The sequence below is a fragment of the Watersipora subatra genome, chromosome 4, assembly GCF_963576615.1.
Source record: "Watersipora subatra chromosome 4, tzWatSuba1.1, whole genome shotgun sequence".
Lineage (NCBI taxonomy): Eukaryota > Metazoa > Bryozoa > Gymnolaemata > Cheilostomatida > Watersiporidae > Watersipora > Watersipora subatra.
The window spans coordinates 33,630,367-33,651,568 of NC_088711.1; the positions used below are offsets into that span (position 1 = coordinate 33,630,367).

At 37.2% G+C, this 21,202-nt stretch overlaps 1 protein-coding gene across 4 annotated transcripts; it reads right to left on the minus strand.

The window, feature by feature from the left end:
• Window positions 1-896: 896 nt before the first annotated feature.
• LOC137393079 (phosphatidylinositol N-acetylglucosaminyltransferase subunit A-like) lies at window positions 897-20,442 on the minus strand. Of its 4 annotated transcripts, XR_010978271.1 has the most exons (10): window positions 20,287-20,442; window positions 19,743-19,865; window positions 18,157-18,332; window positions 16,508-16,623; window positions 16,091-16,198; window positions 15,776-15,882; window positions 5,446-5,614; window positions 4,870-5,053; window positions 2,112-2,527; window positions 897-1,679 (listed from the first exon to the last, which is right to left on the minus strand). XR_010978271.1 is itself a non-coding variant. In XM_068079479.1 (9 exons), the coding sequence occupies exons 1-9, from the start codon at window positions 20,440-20,442 to the stop codon at window positions 2,263-2,265; spliced, it is 1,404 nt and encodes a 467-aa protein (XP_067935580.1). In that variant the 3' UTR covers window positions 1,954-2,262. The 4 variants fall into 4 exon arrangements, 3 of the variants coding, with proteins under 3 accessions (XP_067935580.1, XP_067935581.1, XP_067935582.1); XM_068079479.1 differs by lacking the exon at window positions 897-1,679 and having other exon boundaries at window positions 1,954-2,527; XM_068079480.1 differs by lacking the exons at window positions 897-1,679; window positions 19,743-19,865 and having other exon boundaries at window positions 1,954-2,527; window positions 20,287-20,393.
• Between the last annotated feature and the right edge of the window lie 760 nt (window positions 20,443-21,202).

A 21,202-nucleotide genomic window follows, 5' to 3' on the forward strand; every position in this document is an offset into this window, starting at 1 on the left:
AATTATGGAAAGGGTATGGAAATAATATGGAAATGAATTATGGGAATTTTAGGGAAATAGTATAGAAATGAATTATGGAAATTGTAACATACACGTAATCCAAGATATAAACAGAGGGGAGTTATATTGTATAGACTAGGCTACATGAATAGACAATGGTAATACACAGACAGCTAACATCAGTAGTATTACAGAAACTATTAAAGGGGTCTGGAAGAAACTAACTCAAATTGTCTCTTGCTCGGCTACATGTATAGACAATGGTAACACACAAACCCAGCTAACATCCGTGGTATTACAGAAACTATTAAAGGGGTCTGGAAGAAATTAACTCAAGTTGTCTCTGGACTTGGCTACATGTACAGACAATGGTAACACACAAACCCAGCTAACATCAGTGGTATTACAGAAACTATTAAGGGAGTCTGAAAGAAACTATCTCAAATCGTCTCTGGCTTAATTATAGGCAATGGTAGCATACAGCTTTGATGTTGCCTGGACCCTAAATAAAGTATATTAGCAAGCAAATATCATATTCATATTATGTATAAATTAATCACATGTTCGGGAAGAGTTGACGATTGCACACACACGCTCATTTGACACGCAAGCGCGCACACATACGTACACACCAGGGATCGCTAAACATATTATCGAAATGTTTACTTTTCCATTTCCATAAACATAAATATTTCCATAATTTTATGGAAATGAATATGGAAATTTTATTTTAGAAATATGGAAATGTTATGGAAATGGAAATAATATGGAAATGTTATGGAAATAATATGGAAATGAATTATGGAAATGTTATGGAAATGGAAATTGTGACAAACATGTAATCCCTGGTCTTAACCAATCACCTAATGTCACACTACATTATACACTGTTGGGATGTTTCCACCAAAACTTTTAGCTACATTGAGCTAGATTATTAAGAAAAAACTTTTTCTAAAACAATAAATGTATTTGCTCAAACATAACAACAACTCTTAAAGTAACAAGTACTCAACTAAATGAAGTACGTTGAGATGATCAGAAATGTTCTGCTGCAAGATGGAGTCATGACTGTATTGGCATATTAAGGACTAATACATGATAAGAAAAAAGTCCTGTAGTATGTGATAAAAGTTTAGAAAAACATTGCAATAAATTTAAAAGAATATTCTTGGACAGTGATGTAGTGCTACCCTAACTCTCCCTAACTAAGTTATGGTTAGTGATGTAGTGCTACACTAACTCTCCCTAACTAAGTTATGGTTAGTGATGTAGTGCTACCCTAACTCTCCCTAACTAAGTTACGGTTAGTGATGTAGTGCTACCCTCACTCTCCCTAACTAAGCTATGGTTAGTGATGTAGTGCTACCCTAACACTCCCTAACTAAGCTATGGTTAGTGATGTAGTGCTACCCTCACTCTCCCTAACTAAGTTACGGTTAGTGATGTAGTGCTACCCTAACTCTCCCTAACTAAGTTACGGTTAGTGATGTAGTGCTACCCTAACTCTCCCTAACTAAGTTACGGTTAGTGATGTAGTGCTACACTAACTCTCCCTAACTAAGTTATGGTTAGTGATGTAGTGCTACCCTAACACTCCCTAACTAAGCTATGGTTAGTGATGTAGTGCTACCCTAACTCTCCCTAACTAAGTTACGGTTAGTGATGTAGTGCTACCCTAACTCTCCCTAACTAAGTTACGGTTAGTGATGTAGTGCTACCCTAACTCTCCCTAACTAAGTTACGGTTAGTGATGTAGTGCTACCCTCACTCTCCCTAACTAAGCTATGGTTAGTGATGTAGTGCTACCCTAACACTCCCTAACTAAGCTATGGTTAGTGATGTAGTGCTACCCTCACTCTCCCTAACTAAGCTATGGTTAGTGATGTAGTGCTACCCTAACACTCCCTAACTAAGCTATGGTTAGTGATGTAGTGCTACCCTCACTCTCCCTAACTAAGTTACGGTTAGTGATGTAGTGCTATCCTCACTCTCCCTAACTAAGTTACGGTTAGTGATGTAGTGCTACCCTCACTCTCCCTAACTAAGTTACGGTTAGTGATGTAGTGCTACCCTCACTCTCCCTAACTAAGTTACGGTTAGCACTACATCACTGTTCTTGGAATAGTGTCACATTTGGTGGAGATTTTGGAAGAATGAAATGCATCTCACTAGCTACTGAGCTAAAAAAAATATAAAACCATCGAGCGACATATCTTTCATATCTCTATGAAAGCGAAAGCAAAATCAAAGCAAATGTAGATACTAAGTAGTAATACGATCAATAGCCTTAGACCTTTGTCTAACTCTAAGACTTCCACGAGACGGTGACCCATGATTCACATCTAGTGTTTTCTGGGAACCCTCACCAGCATTACAAGAAGATTCACTGAGGCGAGCCAGAGTTTGAGTCGAAGTTTTGTCAATATATGAGGCAGGTCTCCACCATTCAAGAAATTTGCAGAAGATCATGTCAAGAACTAGGGCCATGATCCATATCTTGCCAAACACGATACCCAGGTGCCACAGCCTGTGTCAAGTATTAAAAATATGGGATAACTGAAGAAATAAATAAAAAATCATATACATATATTTAACAAACTACTGAACCCAATGATTGTATGAAATATAATAGTATGATCACAGCGCTAAAATGAAACAATATGACTATCAACATCTGCCAGCCAAACATTACCTTTACAAACATTGCATTTGTTACCTGAAGCACACTGCTAAATACACTAATAAACAAATGTAGTTTACTGTCTGTATTCTCCCAAAAAGAACCAATCAGCAATGCTTTCTATGTGTATGCTTCAGTATAAAACTACAGAAGCATTTCACCACTTTAAAAATCCTAAACACAAAAGCAAAATAAATGAATTTATTAATCCTTTTGTTTCAACAAGGCAATGCTGTAGCTGTGGTAGAAGGAGAAGAGCTTGAGTTGCTTTACATAACCACACGGGTTTAAGTTTATAACTTCTGTATCCTACAGAAAACTGGCCTTTGCATGTAAAAGCAAGTACAGCAGACGCTCCTATAAGGCGTACCTCCTATAATGTAAATTCCACATAACGTAAAAAAATTATGTAAGTTTTTAATTCATAATACGTAAAAAATTCTATATAACGTAAAGCCTAAAATCGATGCGTTTTTAAATTCGATATGGATAATAATCTTGTAGTTAGCCTTGAAACGTCGCTTTCTTTCTCTTGTCGCACTTGTGAGACAAAATGACATATGTGAAGCATTCTCTCTATTATATATATACTGTACAAGCTCCATGACATTCAAGTTTGCGGTGAGAGATCATCAGACGTGTCAGCAAAACCGAGAGAATAGGTAGCTGCGCAATCGTTCATAAATACTTGAAGGCAATCGATTGGTGCCAGTGTTACAGCTTTGGTCTACCAATCTGAATGTTTAGAGTTGGAGTATCGCCAAAAGATCTTCTATCCTAAGCTTGACCCCCCTTGAGACAGATAGACTATGGAGAGGTAACACACAGCTCTCATTATACTGAGAAATATTTTTTGTTTTTATTGAAGACATATAAAATATTTGTGAATAGTTTTCCTTTGCAGAATAGACCTTGTTGTTTAGACTAATCAAACAAATCATTGTAAATGGGTGTCGAAAATGTACTTAACTTATTGCAAAATTACCACAATCATGAACCGCAAAAGGAGTGAAACTGATAAGAAAAAGAGAAAAGTTGTCAATGCAAACCATTAGTACTGCAGTTACAGTACAGTAAACTAATTAAAAAGTCAAGCGTAGTTTTTCTATTTTGTAGGACAAAAGGGCTGAGTTTGGTAAGACCCTGAAACGGATTAGGCAATTTACATGTAACATGTTATACTGTTCATATAACGTAAATTCCCTATAACGTAAACATTCCTGGAACGAATTATTTACATTGTAGGAGTGTCTACTGTACATGTACCGAATGTGATCAATGGAAGCAAGGGTTATCTGCTCTTGTCAAAAGCTAAGCTATTAGGGAATAACTCTTAACTACACAGAATAACAGTTGCAAGACCAGGTTTTTTTACAATAAACCAACCGTAGACGAACAGCTAAAAACTGATACTGATTGGCATCTTGAGATCTTTGCATCATATCATTGCATAGCATTGCATGTATCATTGTATAGCATTGCATGTATCATTGCATAGCATTGCATGTATCATTGCATAGCATCGCAGGTATCATTGCATAGCATTGCATGTATCATTGTATAGCATTGCATGTATCATTGCATATTTTCATTGTATCATTGTATAGCATTGCATCTTTGTATCTTTGTATCTCACATACAACTTCTAAATGCTATCATTGGTCAATCAAATCTTGCAGCTCTAATTAAGCCACTCACAATAAAGATAAGCTCCAAACAGCTTGCAGACTATAATTGTATCTTACTGCCGGCAAATTAATGTAATAGCAAATATGATAGGACATTTTTAAAATTACTTTTTGGTATTATTCATTTATAGTAAGGTCTAGATCAGTCATCGTTGGCACAGCATTCCTTACTAAGCTGAGACATGAATCAGATGCATAAGCGGCTGGTTACAGAGTAAATAATATACTGAGGCACACTATGAAGTCGAACCTCCTGATCAGTACAGTAATTGTAAACACTCCCTTAAATAACAATCACTCATCTATTGGATAGTACTTCCACTCTTACATCCGCTAGGGTAAACTGGTCGCACAGCGTGACTCACACACTTGAAGACCTGGCCAAGTCATTACGCATTACACGAACACCTGAAGTACGCTATTGTAAACACACTAATATGTTGGCAAAGGGTCACTCAGTTGCCACAAATACAGAGGTAGATTTATCAGGTCCCTACTTACCTGTCCATACGATGTTTGGGAGTTATAACTGACTGCTTAAAGATTCCATTATAAACTATTTCAGTTCTGCGAGCTACCTCGCTCCACTTGTATATATCTTTAAGTTTATCATGTTGTTCGAGAGGGGAGAGACCCAGCCCATTCATTTCCTCAGCGATGGCACTCTCTAAGGCTTCAGTCAAAGCTGAAAATAAGAACTACAAATAGATAGTAGAAAAAAGCAAATATGGAAGGATTAGCTCTTTAAGTTCCCTCACTCAAACATGCAGTGAGCATGTTATAATATCCTTAACTATCAATCACATTACAACAATGTTCATAGACAGATAGTTCCCAACGCAAGATAATATTGCTAATGTAAAAAAAGCAACAGCGTCAAAAAAATAAATCTGAGTTCGAAATTCTATCAGCGAGGCGAAGTGCAACCAGCAATGATAGTAAACACCAGATTGATTGTTTTGGCCTTTTATAGTGGTGACATCATATGTACAGTATAGAGTGGAACTTGAGATGACATCAAGCGGAGAGCACACAAGATAAGATAATCTGGTGGTAAGATTATCTAAATCAACGCACACTCTGGTGTAGGTTTAGCCAGTTTCACCATGTTAGGCGGTAGAACTTCAGGAATTCCTCCGACATCTGTCGTTACCACTTTCAGGCCACAAGATGCTGCCTCAACTATGGTAATACAGAATGACTCGGTCAGCGATGTGTTGACAAATATATTTCCTCGAACCATCACCTTGCAAGAGAAGGAAGAAACTGCTTGAGTTGAAGCTAACAAAAATGAGACCTATAAAATTCAGTCGCACAGACAGATGGTCTGAAGTTAGGTAACAAAATCAGACAACAAACTGTTTATCAAATACATATACAACATGTTTATCAAATACATATACAACATGTTTATCAAATACGTATACAACATGTTTATCAAATACATAAACAACATGTTTATCAAATACATATACAACATGTTTATCAAATACATATACAACATGTTTATCAAATACATAAACAACATGTTTATCAAATACATATACAACATGTTTATCAAATACATATACAACATGTTTATCAAATACATAAACAACATGTTTATCAAATACATATACAACATGTTTATCAAATACATAAACAACATGTTTATCAAATATGTATACAACATGTTTATCAAAAACATATACAACATGTTTATCAAATACATATACAACGTGTTTATCAAATACATATACAACATGTTTATCAAATACATATACAACATGTTTATCAAATACGTATACCGTAAGTCCTTATGCTCAAGCCGCGCGGCTTGTCGTTGGGCGCGGCTTCTGGTTTAAGGTCATAAGCCGCGGCTAAAGCCAAGTTTTTAAAACTTACGTGAGGCTCAGGGCGGCTTTTCGATAAATGCGGTCTCTGCTCAGTTCCACGCTATAACCATAGAATCGCAGTCATGATAAACTTCTATGTACAGGGTTTTGTAGCCTGTCTTTACAAACTGTTGTTTTTGTGGAGTTGTTCCCCCGTCGAGCGGGCGAGCAACACAACAGCTTGTCACAAGACGTACTGCACCTGATGCATCAGCTGCACTGAAAGGGAGTTGTTCTTTTCCATCTATGCGGCTTGGCTGCGATGTTATGGCAGTCGCTCCATTGGTAATCATAACGGATTTCGCGCAAAAATTTATGTAGAAAAAAATAAGATTACAGCGTTTAACCAAAGACCAGTCTTTGTTGTAAACGTTAGTAGAATTTAAGAATAAAATAAATTGAAAATAAAATCCATAAGAACAAATAAAATTGACTGATACAAAAATAGAAATAAAACTGACTGAGCGCACAAATAACGACATGTTTAGTCGCTGTTGTTGCTAAGTTCTCAAGTTCTACTAAAGTTTACCGCAGAGACTGGTCGCCGGTTAAAAGTTGTCATCTTATTTGTTCTACATAAATTTTTGCGCGAAATTTGTTATGATTACCAATGGAGCGACCGCCATAACATCGCAATCAAGCCACATAGACGGAAGAGAACAACTTCCTATAAGTGCAGCTGATGCATCAGGTGCAGCACGTTTTGTGACAAGCTGTTGTGTTGCTCACCCGCTCAACGGGGGAACAACTCCGCAAAAACAACAGTTGGTCAAGACAGGTTAGGGGTTTTGGCGACCTACTCGTTTATTTTCAAGGCCATGTTTATGGAATACTTTAGACTAAAGAAGAATTTATCGCTCATGTTAAAATCACCACAGTCATAGGTTATTAACACTTTTTCATTCTTAACCGGCATCTTTCCATAAACGTGAAGCCCTCTGACAGCGCAATAAAAATCTAGCTGAGACATGGCAAGTAAGTTTTTGATGCAAGGGTTTAGGAATTTTAATTTGAACTTGGAAGTAAAAGAAAATTCTTTTCACATGTACTGATGTAGCCTGGTTTCTTATTCAAAAGGACGAGGTATAGCGAAACTGGTCTCAACACTCTCGATCCCAAAGGGGTCAAAGACAACAAAACCTCAGTCGTTAGCCGCGGTCTGTGGGCATATGCGGCTTGTTGGTAAGGGTGGCTCGATACCACAGACGGCTTGTTCGAGGATTATTGTTTTCTTTTGTGAGTTATCTGTCTTTGGGCACAAGCCGCGCGGCTTGAGCATGAGGACTTATGGTACATATATATATATATTTATATATAATTCATTAAATCAAATACGTATACAACATGTTTATCAGATACGTATACAACATGTTTATCAAATACATATACAACATGTTTATCAAATACGTATACAACATGTTTATCAGATACGTATACAACATGTTTATCAAAGGTAAACAAATTTGGAGAATTTATATAGTAAAGATTAAAATATTTTTCATATTCTCTAAAACATCTACTGTAAAGGTATAAACTATGCTTGTATAAACTAGCACTGTCACAAGTGTATATATTGACTGGTAGATACATGTATACACACAAGCACTGTCACAAGTGTATTTATTCACTGGTAGATACATGTATACACACAAGCACTGTCACAAGTGTATATATTCACTGGTAGATACATGTATACACACAAGCACTGTCACAAGTGTATATATTCACTGGTAGATACATGTATACACACAAGCACTGTCACAAGTGTATATATTCACTGGCAGATACATGTATACACACAAGCACTGGCACAAGTGTATATATTCACTGGTAGATACATGTATACACACAAGCACTGTCACAAATGTATATGTTCACTGGTAGATACATGTATACACACAAACTATATAAAAATACAAAAAACAGAATATTGTAAGTTAAAACCAATGCAACAAAGCATGATCTACATCTGATCAGTTGTTGCATCTAAAATACTTATCAAGTGTGATCTGTGACACGCTATTTGGGTGAGAAAGATTATCAGTGTAACTGAGTGTGGATACAGACTAGACAGTTATTGTAAACCATGATGTCAACACTTTCAGATTTTCTCTCTTTAACATAATTAATAACTTCTTCCTGCTCGACGATTTTAAGTCTGTCTGTAGGCTCCCACGCTTTTCCTTATTTTTGTGAAGCCATCGCAAAGCGTATGCCTCTCAAAATGCCATTGCGCAAACTTTTAGTGAAGTATTCAACGAAACATTTGGTCAACCGGCATAATATAGACATCTAACAAATAGTAAAAACAAATGCCTACTCTAGGGCTCAGAATGAAGTGACGTTCCGAAATTATAATGGCAGTTTTAATAGCCATTTAGCAAAAAAATCATCGAGTCAAACTCGTTTTGTTTTTCATAATAACAAACATCTCTAAGTGAAATAGATGAACACAAACTGTTAGAGATAATTGTGTTAGATTCGAGTTATCTAAAGAACTTTATCATTGGGTGAGAAAGGATTCAAGTTATCTAAAGAACTTTATCATTGGGTGGGAAAGGATTCGAGTTAGCTAAAGAACTTTATCATTGGGTGGGAAAGGATTCGAGTTATCTAAAGGACTTTATCATTGGGTGGGAAAGGATTCGAGTTATCTAAAGAACTTTATCATTGGATGGGAAAGGATTCGAGTTATCTAAAGGACTTTATCATTGGGTGGGAAAGGATTCGAGTTATCTAAAGGACTTTATCATTGGTTGGGAAAGGATTCAAGTTATCTAAAGGACTTTATCATTGGGTGGGAAAGGATTCGAGTTATCTAAAGAACTTTATCATTGGATGGGAAAGGATTCGAGTTATCTAAAGGACTTTATCATTGGGTGGGAAAGGATTCGAGTTATCTAAAGGACTTTATCATTGGGTGGGAAAGGATTCAAGTTATCTAAAGGACTTTATCATTGGGTGGGAAAGGATTCGAGTTATCTAAAGAGCTTTATCATTGGGTGGGAAAGGATTCGAGTTATCTAAAGAGCTTTATCATTGGGTGGAAAAGGATTCGAGTTATCTAAAAGACTTTATCATTGGGTGGGAAAGGATTCGAGTTATCTAAAGAACTTTATCATTGGGTGGGAAAAGATTCGAGTTATCTAAAGGACTTTATCATTGGATGGGAAAGGATTCGAGTTATCTAAAGGACTTTATCATTGGGTGGGAAAGGATTCGAGTTATCTAAAGGACTTTATCATTGGATGGGAAAGGATTCGAGTTATCTAAAGGACTTTATCATTGGATGGGAAAGGATTCGAGTTATCTAAAGGACTTTATCATTGGATGGGAAAGGATTCGAGTTATCTAAAGGACTTTATCATTGGGTGGGAAAGGATTCGAGTTATCTAAAGGACTTTATCATTGGATGGGAAAGGATTCGAGTTATCTAAAGGACTTTATCATTGGATGGGAAAGGATTCGAGTTATCTAAAGGACTTTATCATTGGTTGGGAAAGGATTCGAGTTATCTAAAGGACTTTATCATTGGGTGGGAAAGGATTCGAGTTATCTAAAGGACTTTATCATTGGGTGGGAAGGGATTCGAGTTATCTAAAGAGCTTTATCATTGGGTGGGAAAGGATTCGAGTTAGCTAAAGGACTTTATCATTGGGTGGGAAAGGATTTGAGTTATCTAAAGGACTTTATCATTGGTTGGGAAAGGATTCGAGTTATCTAAAGGACTTTATCATTGGGTGGGAAAGGATTCGAGTTATCTAAAGGACTTTATCATTGGGTGGGAAGGGATTCGAGTTATCTAAAGAGCTTTATCATTGGGTGGGAAAGGATTCGAGTTAGCTAAAGGACTTTATCATTGGGTGGGAAAGGATTTGAGTTATCTAAAGGACTTTATCATTGGGTGGGAAAGGATTCGAGTTATCTAAAGGACTTTATCATTGGGTGGGAAAGGATTCGAGTTATCTAAAGGACTTTATCATTGGGTGGGAAAGGATTCGAGTTATCTAAAGGACTTTATCATTGGGTGGGAAAGGATTCGAGTTATCTAAAGGACTTTATCATTGGGTGGGAAAGGATTCGAGTTAGCTAAAGGACTTTATCATTGGGTGGGAAAGGATTCGAGTTATCTAAAGGACTTTATCATTGGGTGGGAAAGGATTCGAGTTAGCTAAAGGGCTTTATCATTGGATGGGAAAGGATTCGAGTTATCTAAAGGACTTTATCATTGGGTGGGAAAGGATTCGAGTTATCTAAAGGACTTTATCATTGGGTGGGAAAGGATTCGAGTTAGCTAAAGGACTTTATCATTGGGTGGGAAAGGATTCGAGTTATCTAAAGGACTTTATCATTGGGTGGGAAAGGATTCGAGTTAGCTAAAGGACTTTATCATTGGGTGGAAAAAGATTCGAGTTAGCTAAAGGACTTTATCATTGGGTGGGAAAGGATTCGAGTTATCTAAAGAACTTTATCATTGGGTGAAAAAGGATTCGAGTTAGCTAAAGGACTTTATCATTGGGTGGGAAAGGATTCGAGTTATCTAAAGAACTTTATCATTGGGTGGGAAAGGATTCGAGTTATCTAAAGGACTTTATCATTGGGTGGGAAAGGATTTGAGTTATCTAAAGGACTTTATCATTGGATGGGAAAGGATTCGAGTTATCTAAAGGACTTTATCATTGGGTGGGAAAGGATTCGAGTTATCTAAAGGACTTTATCATTGGATGGGAAAGGATTCGAGTTATCTAAAGGACTTTATCATTGGATGGGAAAGGATTCGAGTTATCTAAAGGACTTTATCATTGGTTGGGAAAGGATTCGAGTTATCTAAAGGACTTTATCATTGGGTGGGAAAGGATTCGAGTTATCTAAAGGACTTTATCATTGGGTGGGAAGGGATTCGAGTTATCTAAAGAGCTTTATCATTGGGTGGGAAAGGATTCGAGTTAGCTAAAGGACTTTATCATTGGGTGGGAAAGGATTTGAGTTATCTAAAGGACTTTATCATTGGTTGGGAAAGGATTCGAGTTATCTAAAGGACTTTATCATTGGGTGGGAAAGGATTCGAGTTATCTAAAGGACTTTATCATTGGGTGGGAAGGGATTCGAGTTATCTAAAGAGCTTTATCATTGGGTGGGAAAGGATTCGAGTTAGCTAAAGGACTTTATCATTGGGTGGGAAAGGATTTGAGTTATCTAAAGGACTTTATCATTGGGTGGGAAAGGATTCGAGTTATCTAAAGGACTTTATCATTGGGTGGGAAAGGATTCGAGTTATCTAAAGGACTTTATCATTGGGTGGGAAAGGATTCGAGTTATCTAAAGGACTTTATCATTGGGTGGGAAAGGATTCGAGTTATCTAAAGGACTTTATCATTGGGTGGGAAAGGATTCGAGTTAGCTAAAGGACTTTATCATTGGGTGGGAAAGGATTCGAGTTATCTAAAGGACTTTATCATTGGGTGGGAAAGGATTCGAGTTAGCTAAAGGGCTTCATCATTGGATGGGAAAGGATTCGAGTTATCTAAAGGACTTTATCATTGGGTGGGAAAGGATTCGAGTTATCTAAAGGACTTTATCATTGGGTGGGAAAGGATTCGAGTTAGCTAAAGGACTTTATCATTGGGTGGGAAAGGATTCGAGTTATCTAAAGGACTTTATCATTGGGTGGGAAAGGATTCGAGTTAGCTAAAGGACTTTATCATTGGGTGGAAAAAGATTCGAGTTAGCTAAAGGACTTTATCATTGGGTGGGAAAGGATTCGAGTTATCTAAAGAACTTTATCATTGGGTGGAAAAGGATTCGAGTTAGCTAAAGGACTTTATCATTGGGTGGGAAAGGATTCGAGTTATCTAAAGAACTTTATCATTGGGTGGGAAAGGATTCGAGTTATCTAAAGGACTTTATCATTGGGTGGGAAAGGATTTGAGTTATCTAAAGGACTTTATCATTGGGTGGGAAGGGATTCGAGTTATCTAAAGGACTTTATCATTGGGTGGGAAAGGATTCGAGTTATCTAAAGGACTTTATCATTGGGTGGGAAAGGATTCGAGTTATCTAAAGGACTTTATCATTGGGTGGGAAAGGATTCGAGTTATCTAAAGGACTTTATCATTGGGTGGGAAAGGATTCGAGTTATCTAAAGGACTTTATCATTGGGTGGGAAAGGATTCGAGTTAGCTAAAGGACTTTATCATTGGGTGGGAAAGGATTCGAGTTATCTAAAGGACTTTATCATTGGGTGGGAAAGGATTCGAGTTAGCTAAAGGACTTTATCATTGGGTGGGAAAGGATTCGAGTTAGCTAAAGGACTTTATCATTGGGTGGGAAAGGATTCGAGTTATCTAAAGGACTTTATCATTGGGTGGGAAAGGATTCGAGTTATCTAAAGAACTTTATCATTGGGTGGGAAAGGATTCGAGTTATCTAAAGGACTTTATCATTGGTTGGGAAAGGATTCGAGTTATCTAAAGGACTTTATCATTGGGTGGGAAAGGATTTGAGTTATCTAAAGGACTTTATCATTGGGTGGGAAAGGATTCGAGTTATCTAAAGGACTTTATCATTGGGTGGGAAAGGATTCGAGTTAGCTAAAGGACTTTATCATTGGGTGGGAAAGGATTCGAGTTATCTAAAGGACTTTATCATTGGGTGGGAAAGGATTCGAGTTAGCTAAAGGACTTTATCATTGGGTGGGAAAGGATTTGAGTTATCTAAAGGACTTTATCATTGGGTGGGAAAGGATTCGAGTTATCTAAAGGACTTTATCATTGGGTGGGAAAGGATTCGAGTTATCTAAAGGACTTTATCATTGGGTGGGAAAGGATTCGAGTTAGCTAAAGGACTTTATCATTGGGTGGGAAAGGATTCGAGTTATCTAAAGGACGTTATCATTGGATGGGAAAGGATTCGAGTTATCTAAAGGACTTTATCATTGGGTGGGAAAGGATTCGAGTTATCTAAAGGACTTTATCATTGGGTGGGAAAGGATTCGAGTTATCTAAAGGACTTTATCATTGGGTGGGAAAGGATTCGAGTTATCTAAAGGACTTTATCATTGGGTGGGAAAGGATTCGAGTTAGCTAAAGGACTTTATCATTAGGTGGGAAAGGATTCGAGTTATCTAAAGGACTTTATCATTGGATGGGAAAGGATTCGAGTTATCTAAAGGACTTTATCATTGGGTGGGAAAGGATTCGAGTTATCTAAAGGACTTTATCATTGGGTGGGAAAGGATTCGAGTTATCTAAAGGACTTTATCATTGGGTGGGAAAGGATTCGAGTTATCTAAAGGACTTTATCATTGGGTGGGAAAGGATTCGAGTTAGCTAAAGGACTTTATCATTGGGTGGGAAAGGATTTGAGTTATCTAAAGGACTTTATCATTGGGTGGGAAAGGATTCGAGTTATCTAAAGGACTTTATCATTGGGTGGGAAAGGATTCGAGTTATCTAAAGGACTTTATCATTGGGTGGGAAAGGATTCGAGTTAGCTAAAGGACTTTATCATTGGGTGGGAAAGGATTCGAGTTATCTAAAGGACTTTATCATTGGATGGGAAAGGATTCGAGTTATCTAAAGGACTTTATCATTGGGTGGGAAAGGATTCGAGTTATCTAAAGGACTTTATCATTGGGTGGGAAAGGATTCGAGTTATCTAAAGGACTTTATCATTGGGTGGGAAAGGATTCGAGTTATCTAAAGGACTTTATCATTGGGTGGGAAAGGATTCGAGTTAGCTAAAGGACTTTATCATTGGGTGGGAAAGGATTTGAGTTATCTAAAGGACTTTATCATTGGGTGGGAAAGGATTCGAGTTATCTAAAGGACTTTATCATTGGGTGGGAAAGGATTCGAGTTATCTAAAGGACTTTATCATTGGGTGGGAAAGGATTCGAGTTAGCTAAAGGACTTTATCATTGGGTGGGAAAGGATTCGAGTTATCTAAAGGACTTTATCATTGGATGGGAAAGGATTCGAGTTATCTAAAGGACTTCATCATTGGGTGGGAAAGGATTCGAGTTATCTAAAGGACTTTATCATTGGGTGGGAAAGGATTCGAGTTATCTAAAGGACTTTATCATTGGGTGGGAAAGGATTCGAGTTATCTAAAGGACTTTATCATTGGGTGGGAAAGGATTCGAGTTAGCTAAAGGACTTTATCATTGGGTGGGAAAGGATTCGAGTTATCTAAAGGATTTTATCATTGGATGGGAAAGGATTCGAGTTATCTAAAGGACTTTATCATTGGGTGGGAAAGGATTCGAGTTATCTAAAGGACTTTATCATTGGGTGGGAAAGGATTCGAGTTATCTAAAGGACTTTATCATTGGGTGGGAAAGGATTCGAGTTAGCTAAAGGACTTTATCATTGGGTGGGAAAGGATTCGAGTTAGCTAAAGGACTTTATCATTAGGTGGGAAAGGATTCGAGTTATCTAAAGGACTTTATCATTGGATGGGAAAGGATTCGAGTTATCTAAAGGACTTTATCATTGGGTGGGAAAGGATTCGAGTTATCTAAAGGACTTTATCATTGGGTGGGAAAGGATTCGAGTTATCTAAAGGACTTTATCATTGGGTGGGAAAGGATTCGAGTTAGCTAAAGGACTTTATCATTAGGTGGGAAAGGATTCGAGTTATCTAAAGGACTTTATCATTGAATGGGAAAGGATTCGAGTTAGCTAAAGGACTTTATCATTAGGTGGGAAAGGATTCGAGTTATCTAAAGGACTTTATCATTGGATGGGAAAGGATTCGAGTTATCTAAAGGACTTTATCATTGGGTGGGAAAGGATTCGAGTTAGCTAAAGGACTTTATCATTAGGTGGGAAAGGATTCGAGTTATCTAAAGGACTTTATCATTGGATGGGAAAGGATTCGAGTTATCTAAAGGACTTTATCATTGGGTGGGAAAGGATTCGAGTTATCTAAAGGACTTTATCATTGGGTGGGAAAGGATTCGAGTTAGCTAAAGGACCAAACAAAACCATAGGAGTTAAACATAAGTTCAAGTTATCTGTGGTGATTTATCCACATTTGACTAGAATAGAGTGTAGTTGTTATGAACATATATCTGTACGGGCTCATGCTGAACCGCGCCAAGTAATTCAATATGAACATATATCCGTACGGGCTCATGCTGAACCGTGCCAAGTAATTCAATATGAACATACATCAGTACAAGCTCATGCTGCACCATGCCAAGTAACTCAATATGAACATACATCTCGTAAGAGCTCATGCTGAACCGTGCCAAGTAATTCAATATGAACATACATCCGTACAAGCTCATGCTGAACCGTGCCAAGTAATTCAATATGAACATACATCTCGTAAGAGCTCATGCTGAACCGTGCCAAGTAATTCAATATGAACATACATCTTTTAAGAGCTCATGCTGAACCGTGCCAAGTAATTCAATATGAACATACATCCATACAAGCTCATGTTGCACCATGCCAAGTAATTCAATATGAATATACATCCGTACAAGCTCATGCTGCACCATGCCAAATAATTCAATATGAACATACATCCCGTACGAGCTCATGCTGCACCATGCCAAGTAATTCAACTCTGCTGTGAAGGCTGTGCTGTTCTCGTATCTCTTCCAGAAGAATCCTTTTGTCTCCATCACCCCCTGTAAACATTAACATTATATAGCACTACAAATGACGAACAATGCCATTCAGACAAAACTAGGACATAGTGAAACTAGCATAAACGGAATCGCATACTTCTTTAAAACTTACTTCAGCAAAAACTATTTTGTATTCAGTTGACATAGGCAGATGTTTTCACATGTGCCACCCGCAATGCAACCAGAACACAGCTAGCCGAACCTTTACCTATGAGAAAATCCACTTGTGGGTACTTGTCACATATGTAGGGTATTATTGAAGTGAGGAGGTCGGTGCCCCGCCTATACACCAGTCTGCTCATCACAACAATTACAACTGCAATAAAATGTTGCATGTTAATAACTGCTGAGAAAATGTATTTTTCATATAAAACATTTCTTCAAATCCAGCATACTCAACTGACCCTATCATACAGTGAAAACAAGTCCATTGAGATCCAAATCCTTGCAACTTTCCTCATGTACATAACAATAGATCTGCCTTCCAATTGCTGCTCTAAGTGACACTGACAATTTGATATAATAAATTAGTTTATCAAATACTAGCTATCTGAAGAAACTTTCTCGTTTATTTGCTTACTATACCTTCACTGACATCTACTCTGATCACCATCGTTCTACTTACTCTTATTTCTATTTCTCCTTGAGAGGTCAGGTTGAAATTGTGAAGCATCTATTGCATTAGGAATGACTGAGACATCTTTAGCATTTAAGTTTGAGCGTAGTACTGTGTTCTCTCGACTGAAGCAAAAAATAGTTATATACATTAGCAAGTACTGTAAGTATGTTTTCTAAAAGAATGTTGGAAGTTCTAACCAAATAATAATAAAACATAATTAACAAAACAAATGAATGCTACTATAAATGTAAGTCAGCAAAACACATAAAAACATTACATATAATATATGATAAACCACAAAAAATAATTTTTTAAAAGGTATATAATTAAATACCTAAATTTTTATATTTTATGCATTGAAGAGAAGAAAAGCATTAATTCAATTAACTGACGAAATACAAGCTGTAACTAGGCAACCTAAAACAACATTGAAAAGGTTTGTAAAAAATCAATGTGAAATGTCTATCAAAAAAGACCTTGAAAAATTGTCTACTATATAAAATTATACTTCAGAAGCATGCTATCAAGCAGCCTGAAGCAATGTGGAAAAGAAAGAATAAGAGATACGATGCATTGATATTGATGGAACTCAGTGTTTGAGACAAAAATGACATGGTTGATGGAACTCACGCAGTGTTTGAGACCCAAATGACATGGTTGATGGAACTCACGCAGTGTTTGAAACACAAATGACATGGTTGATGAAACTCACGCAGTGTTTGAGAAACAAATGACATGGTTGATAGAACTCACGCAGTGTTTGAGACAAAAATGACATGGTTGATGGAACTCACGCAGTGTTTGAGACACAAATGACATGGTTGATGGAACTCAAGCAGTGTTTAAGACACAAATGACATGGTTGATGAAACTCACGCAGCGTTTGAGAAACAAATGACATGGTTGATGGAACTCACGCAGTGTTTGAGACACAAATGACATGGTTGATGGAACTCACGCAGTGTTTGAGACACAAATGACATGGTTGATAGAACTCACGCAGTGTTTGAGACAAAAATGACATGGTTGATGGAACTCACGCAGTGTTTGAGACAAAAATGACATGGTTGATGGAACTCAAGCAGTGTTTGAGACACAAATGACATGGTTGATGAAACTCACGCAGCGTTTGAGAAACAAATGACATGGTTGATGGAACTCACGCAGTGTTTGAGACACAAATGACATGGTTGATGGAACTCACGCAGTGTTTGAGACACAAATGACATGGTTGATGGAACTCACGCAGTGTTTGAGACACAAATGACATGGTTGATGGAACTCACGCAGTGTTTGAGACACAAATGACATGGTTGATGGAACTCACGCAGTGTTTGAGACACAAATGACATGGTTGATGGAACTCACGCAGTCTTTGAGACACAAATGACATGGTTGATGGAACTCACGCAGTGTTTGAGACACAAATGACGTGGTTGATGAAACTCACATAGCGTTTGAGACACAAATGACGTGGTTGATGGAACTCGCGCAGTGTTTGAGACACAAATGACATGGTTGATGAAACTCGTGCAGTGTTTGAGACACAAATGACATGGTTGATGAAACTCACATAGCGTTTGAGACACAAATGACGTGGTTGATGGAACTCGCGCAGTGTTTGAGACACAAATGACATGGTTGATGGAACTCACGCAGTGTTTGAGACACAAATGACATGGTTGATACCGTTCAAGGAGAACTTGAGCACATTATTTGTGAGGATGGAGCTGAGGTCTGCGAAGCCAAACAGGGAATGATCTGTGAAGACTGAGCGAACACCAAGGACAGCCGAGTGGAAGAGGGCCTCATGGGCAAGCACCGAGAAGGACTACAAAGAGAAAAACTGCTGAAGGTACATATAACCCATGCATAAATGTGACAAGGTTTCATTTTTATTAATATAATAAACCTGTAGGTACCTTATTACCGAATATATGTAAAAGGAGACAAACCTTCGCCAAATACAACATACGTGTGGGTCGATCGAATCTATGGAGGAAGCAACTCCTTCCATGTAGCTTTCGCCAGATGCACCAGAAAAACAAATTCTAGCATTTGTCAAGTATAATATACAGAAGTTGTATTTGTAGAAAAAGAAAGTTCTTCCATGCATACTAGATGCCTATAAAACTAAACAATTTTACTTTTTCTCATTTAAAAAACAAGAGGAAACAAATCCTAAAAGGCAACTTTGCAAAATAAATTACCTAAAGAATTTACTGTATTTATAGAGATAAATGCTAAAAGATTTAATAATGTATAGTGCAGCAAATGATGACATTTGGCTTAAAGGTTGACTTGCAACAGAATTCACATTACAGTTATTTTGTATCAAAAGGTTTAGCACGTCTTACTTTGCTGCGTTGTAGGTGCAAAAATGTGGAAATGTGATTACAAGCTCTTGGAAGCTCAAAAAAGAAGTTAATCACGGCCATCACAAAAACATCGTAGTTTGGAATATCTTTATTGTGATGACATTCTCAAACAATTTGGTTATTGTTTTGACATGTGATGTTATCATATGAAATTAAAGACCAATAAAAGGCTCAATATAAAACATCTCGTAACACTAGTTTGTGACAAAAACTTTGGGTTCTATCTAAAAGCCCGTATCAAATATAGATGCTCACTACTTTACAATTTTGTTTCGGCTTGGTCTAATGGACTTCCTGCCAAATAGCGCGAACAATTTCTGCAGCATTTTTGGATTATTACAGGTGACCAACAGGCTTGTCATGTTTATCAGAGGATGATATGCACTCCTTCAAGCTAAAGTTAAAAAATTAAACAAATTTTCACGGTAGGTTTTGAAATATCAGTGCTCTAAGTGACAGCGTTACGATAATAATGAAACAGACGCATTAGGGCAATAGACATGGTTTCATTGAATGCGTGAAGTATATTTGTGAAAAGGTTGCATAAAAATGGAAACAAAAGCCATCGTGTCCCATTTAAGCCATTTTGAAAAGGTATTCCAATCTACGGCATTTTTGTGATGGCTGCGATTAACTGTTCGTTTTTTAGCTTAAGAGCTTGTAATCATATTTCCACATATTTGGCACCTTTTACAAAGCAGAGTAAGACATGGTGAATCTTTTGATACCAAATAACTGTGATGTGAATTTTGTTGCAAGTCAAGGTTAAACAAGACTTTGTGCAAAACAAACAAACCTCTTACCGAATGTCCATGTATTACATCTATGTCATCTCCAACCACTATCTCTTTTAGTAAACTTACCGAATGTCCATGTATTACATCTATGTCATCTCTAACCACTATCTCTCTTAGTAAAGCGAGTGTGCCTAAGATGGTAGGAAATATGCATTGCTTATAGAAGGTCTTTAGGGGCAAATAGTAAACCTGAAAAGGTAAAGTGTGGAGTTGTCATCACTCAAATATGACAATGTATTGGACAAGATAAAATAAATGCATGTAGCTGGAGATTATAGTATTTTGGGTCAAAAACTCTTAAAACAGAGTGTTCCGTTTGATAAATAACGTGGTGAAAGATTTCAATATCTCAGTGAGAGTTATCTATAGTCAAAATGATAACAAATGCTATAAAAATTGCCTCTGAAATCCATGCTAGTAGTAGCTAATCTAAAATGTTCACAATAATGCCAGAAACCTAGTAGCATTAGGATAATGAGTAATAAAAACAATACTTCTGTTAGTCTATTCTGTGTGCAGATCTGGCTGAGAAAGCCTCGTAATGGCAGAGGATGAACCGAATCTCAACTCACAACTAGTTTTTTTTATAATAAATAATAAGAAAACCAACCTTGAGATTCTGATTCATGTTGCGGACACCTCGTCGGTTTCCATAGGCGTGTGTAACCACCACTACTTTGTGACCTCTTTCTATTAAACGCTGAGAAAGCTGGTAAATGTGGCTTTCTACTCCTCCAATATTTGGATGAAAAAAATCGCACACCATGCTGCATGTGAAAAGAGAAACTATGTGTTAGCACAAACAAATTGAAAAAAATGACAAATTTCCCAAAAAGAAGAATCACAAACCATTAGGCATCCATCATTGTCAATAACTGTTAAACTCTTGAGAAGATCTTAGGTCAATAAGGATATGTACATTTGATTACTTAGTCAACATATTTATGTATTTTTGATTCCTTTTGGCAAACCAAGACAACAGCAATACTCTAGGGTAAGCTTTCCAGCGATTCCAAATCTAAAACGAAACCGGAGTGCTTATAAGCTGCTGATAATCAATCAGCCAAGGAGACATTTTGCTGACTAAAATTGATATGCAGTCTTAAACACTCCATGCCAAAGATAAAGCATTGTTCCGTTTTGTAATACTAGCCGCAAAAAAATTCACAAAGAAAAGCATGATCTATCACATGCCAGCAAATACAAAGAAAAGTATGATCTATCACATGCCAGCAAATACACAGAATTGATGACAAAGTCTACAAAGAACACCGAACACAAATCACCTACAAAGTCTTTTTGTCTATGGGTACCCAGACCCCACTAAGTTATGGATAAATAAGAGAAAAATGATGTTATTTAACATAGACAACAACAGAACCAAAAGGAGCAGGTAAGCAGGTCGGTAAAAATGCCGACTCGATTTACATCACTGTGTATGATAATGGAATGATACACATCCACATCTACATCAGAATTGGATGAGAGTACCACTCAAAAGCTCTCTGATATTAATGAAAAATTAT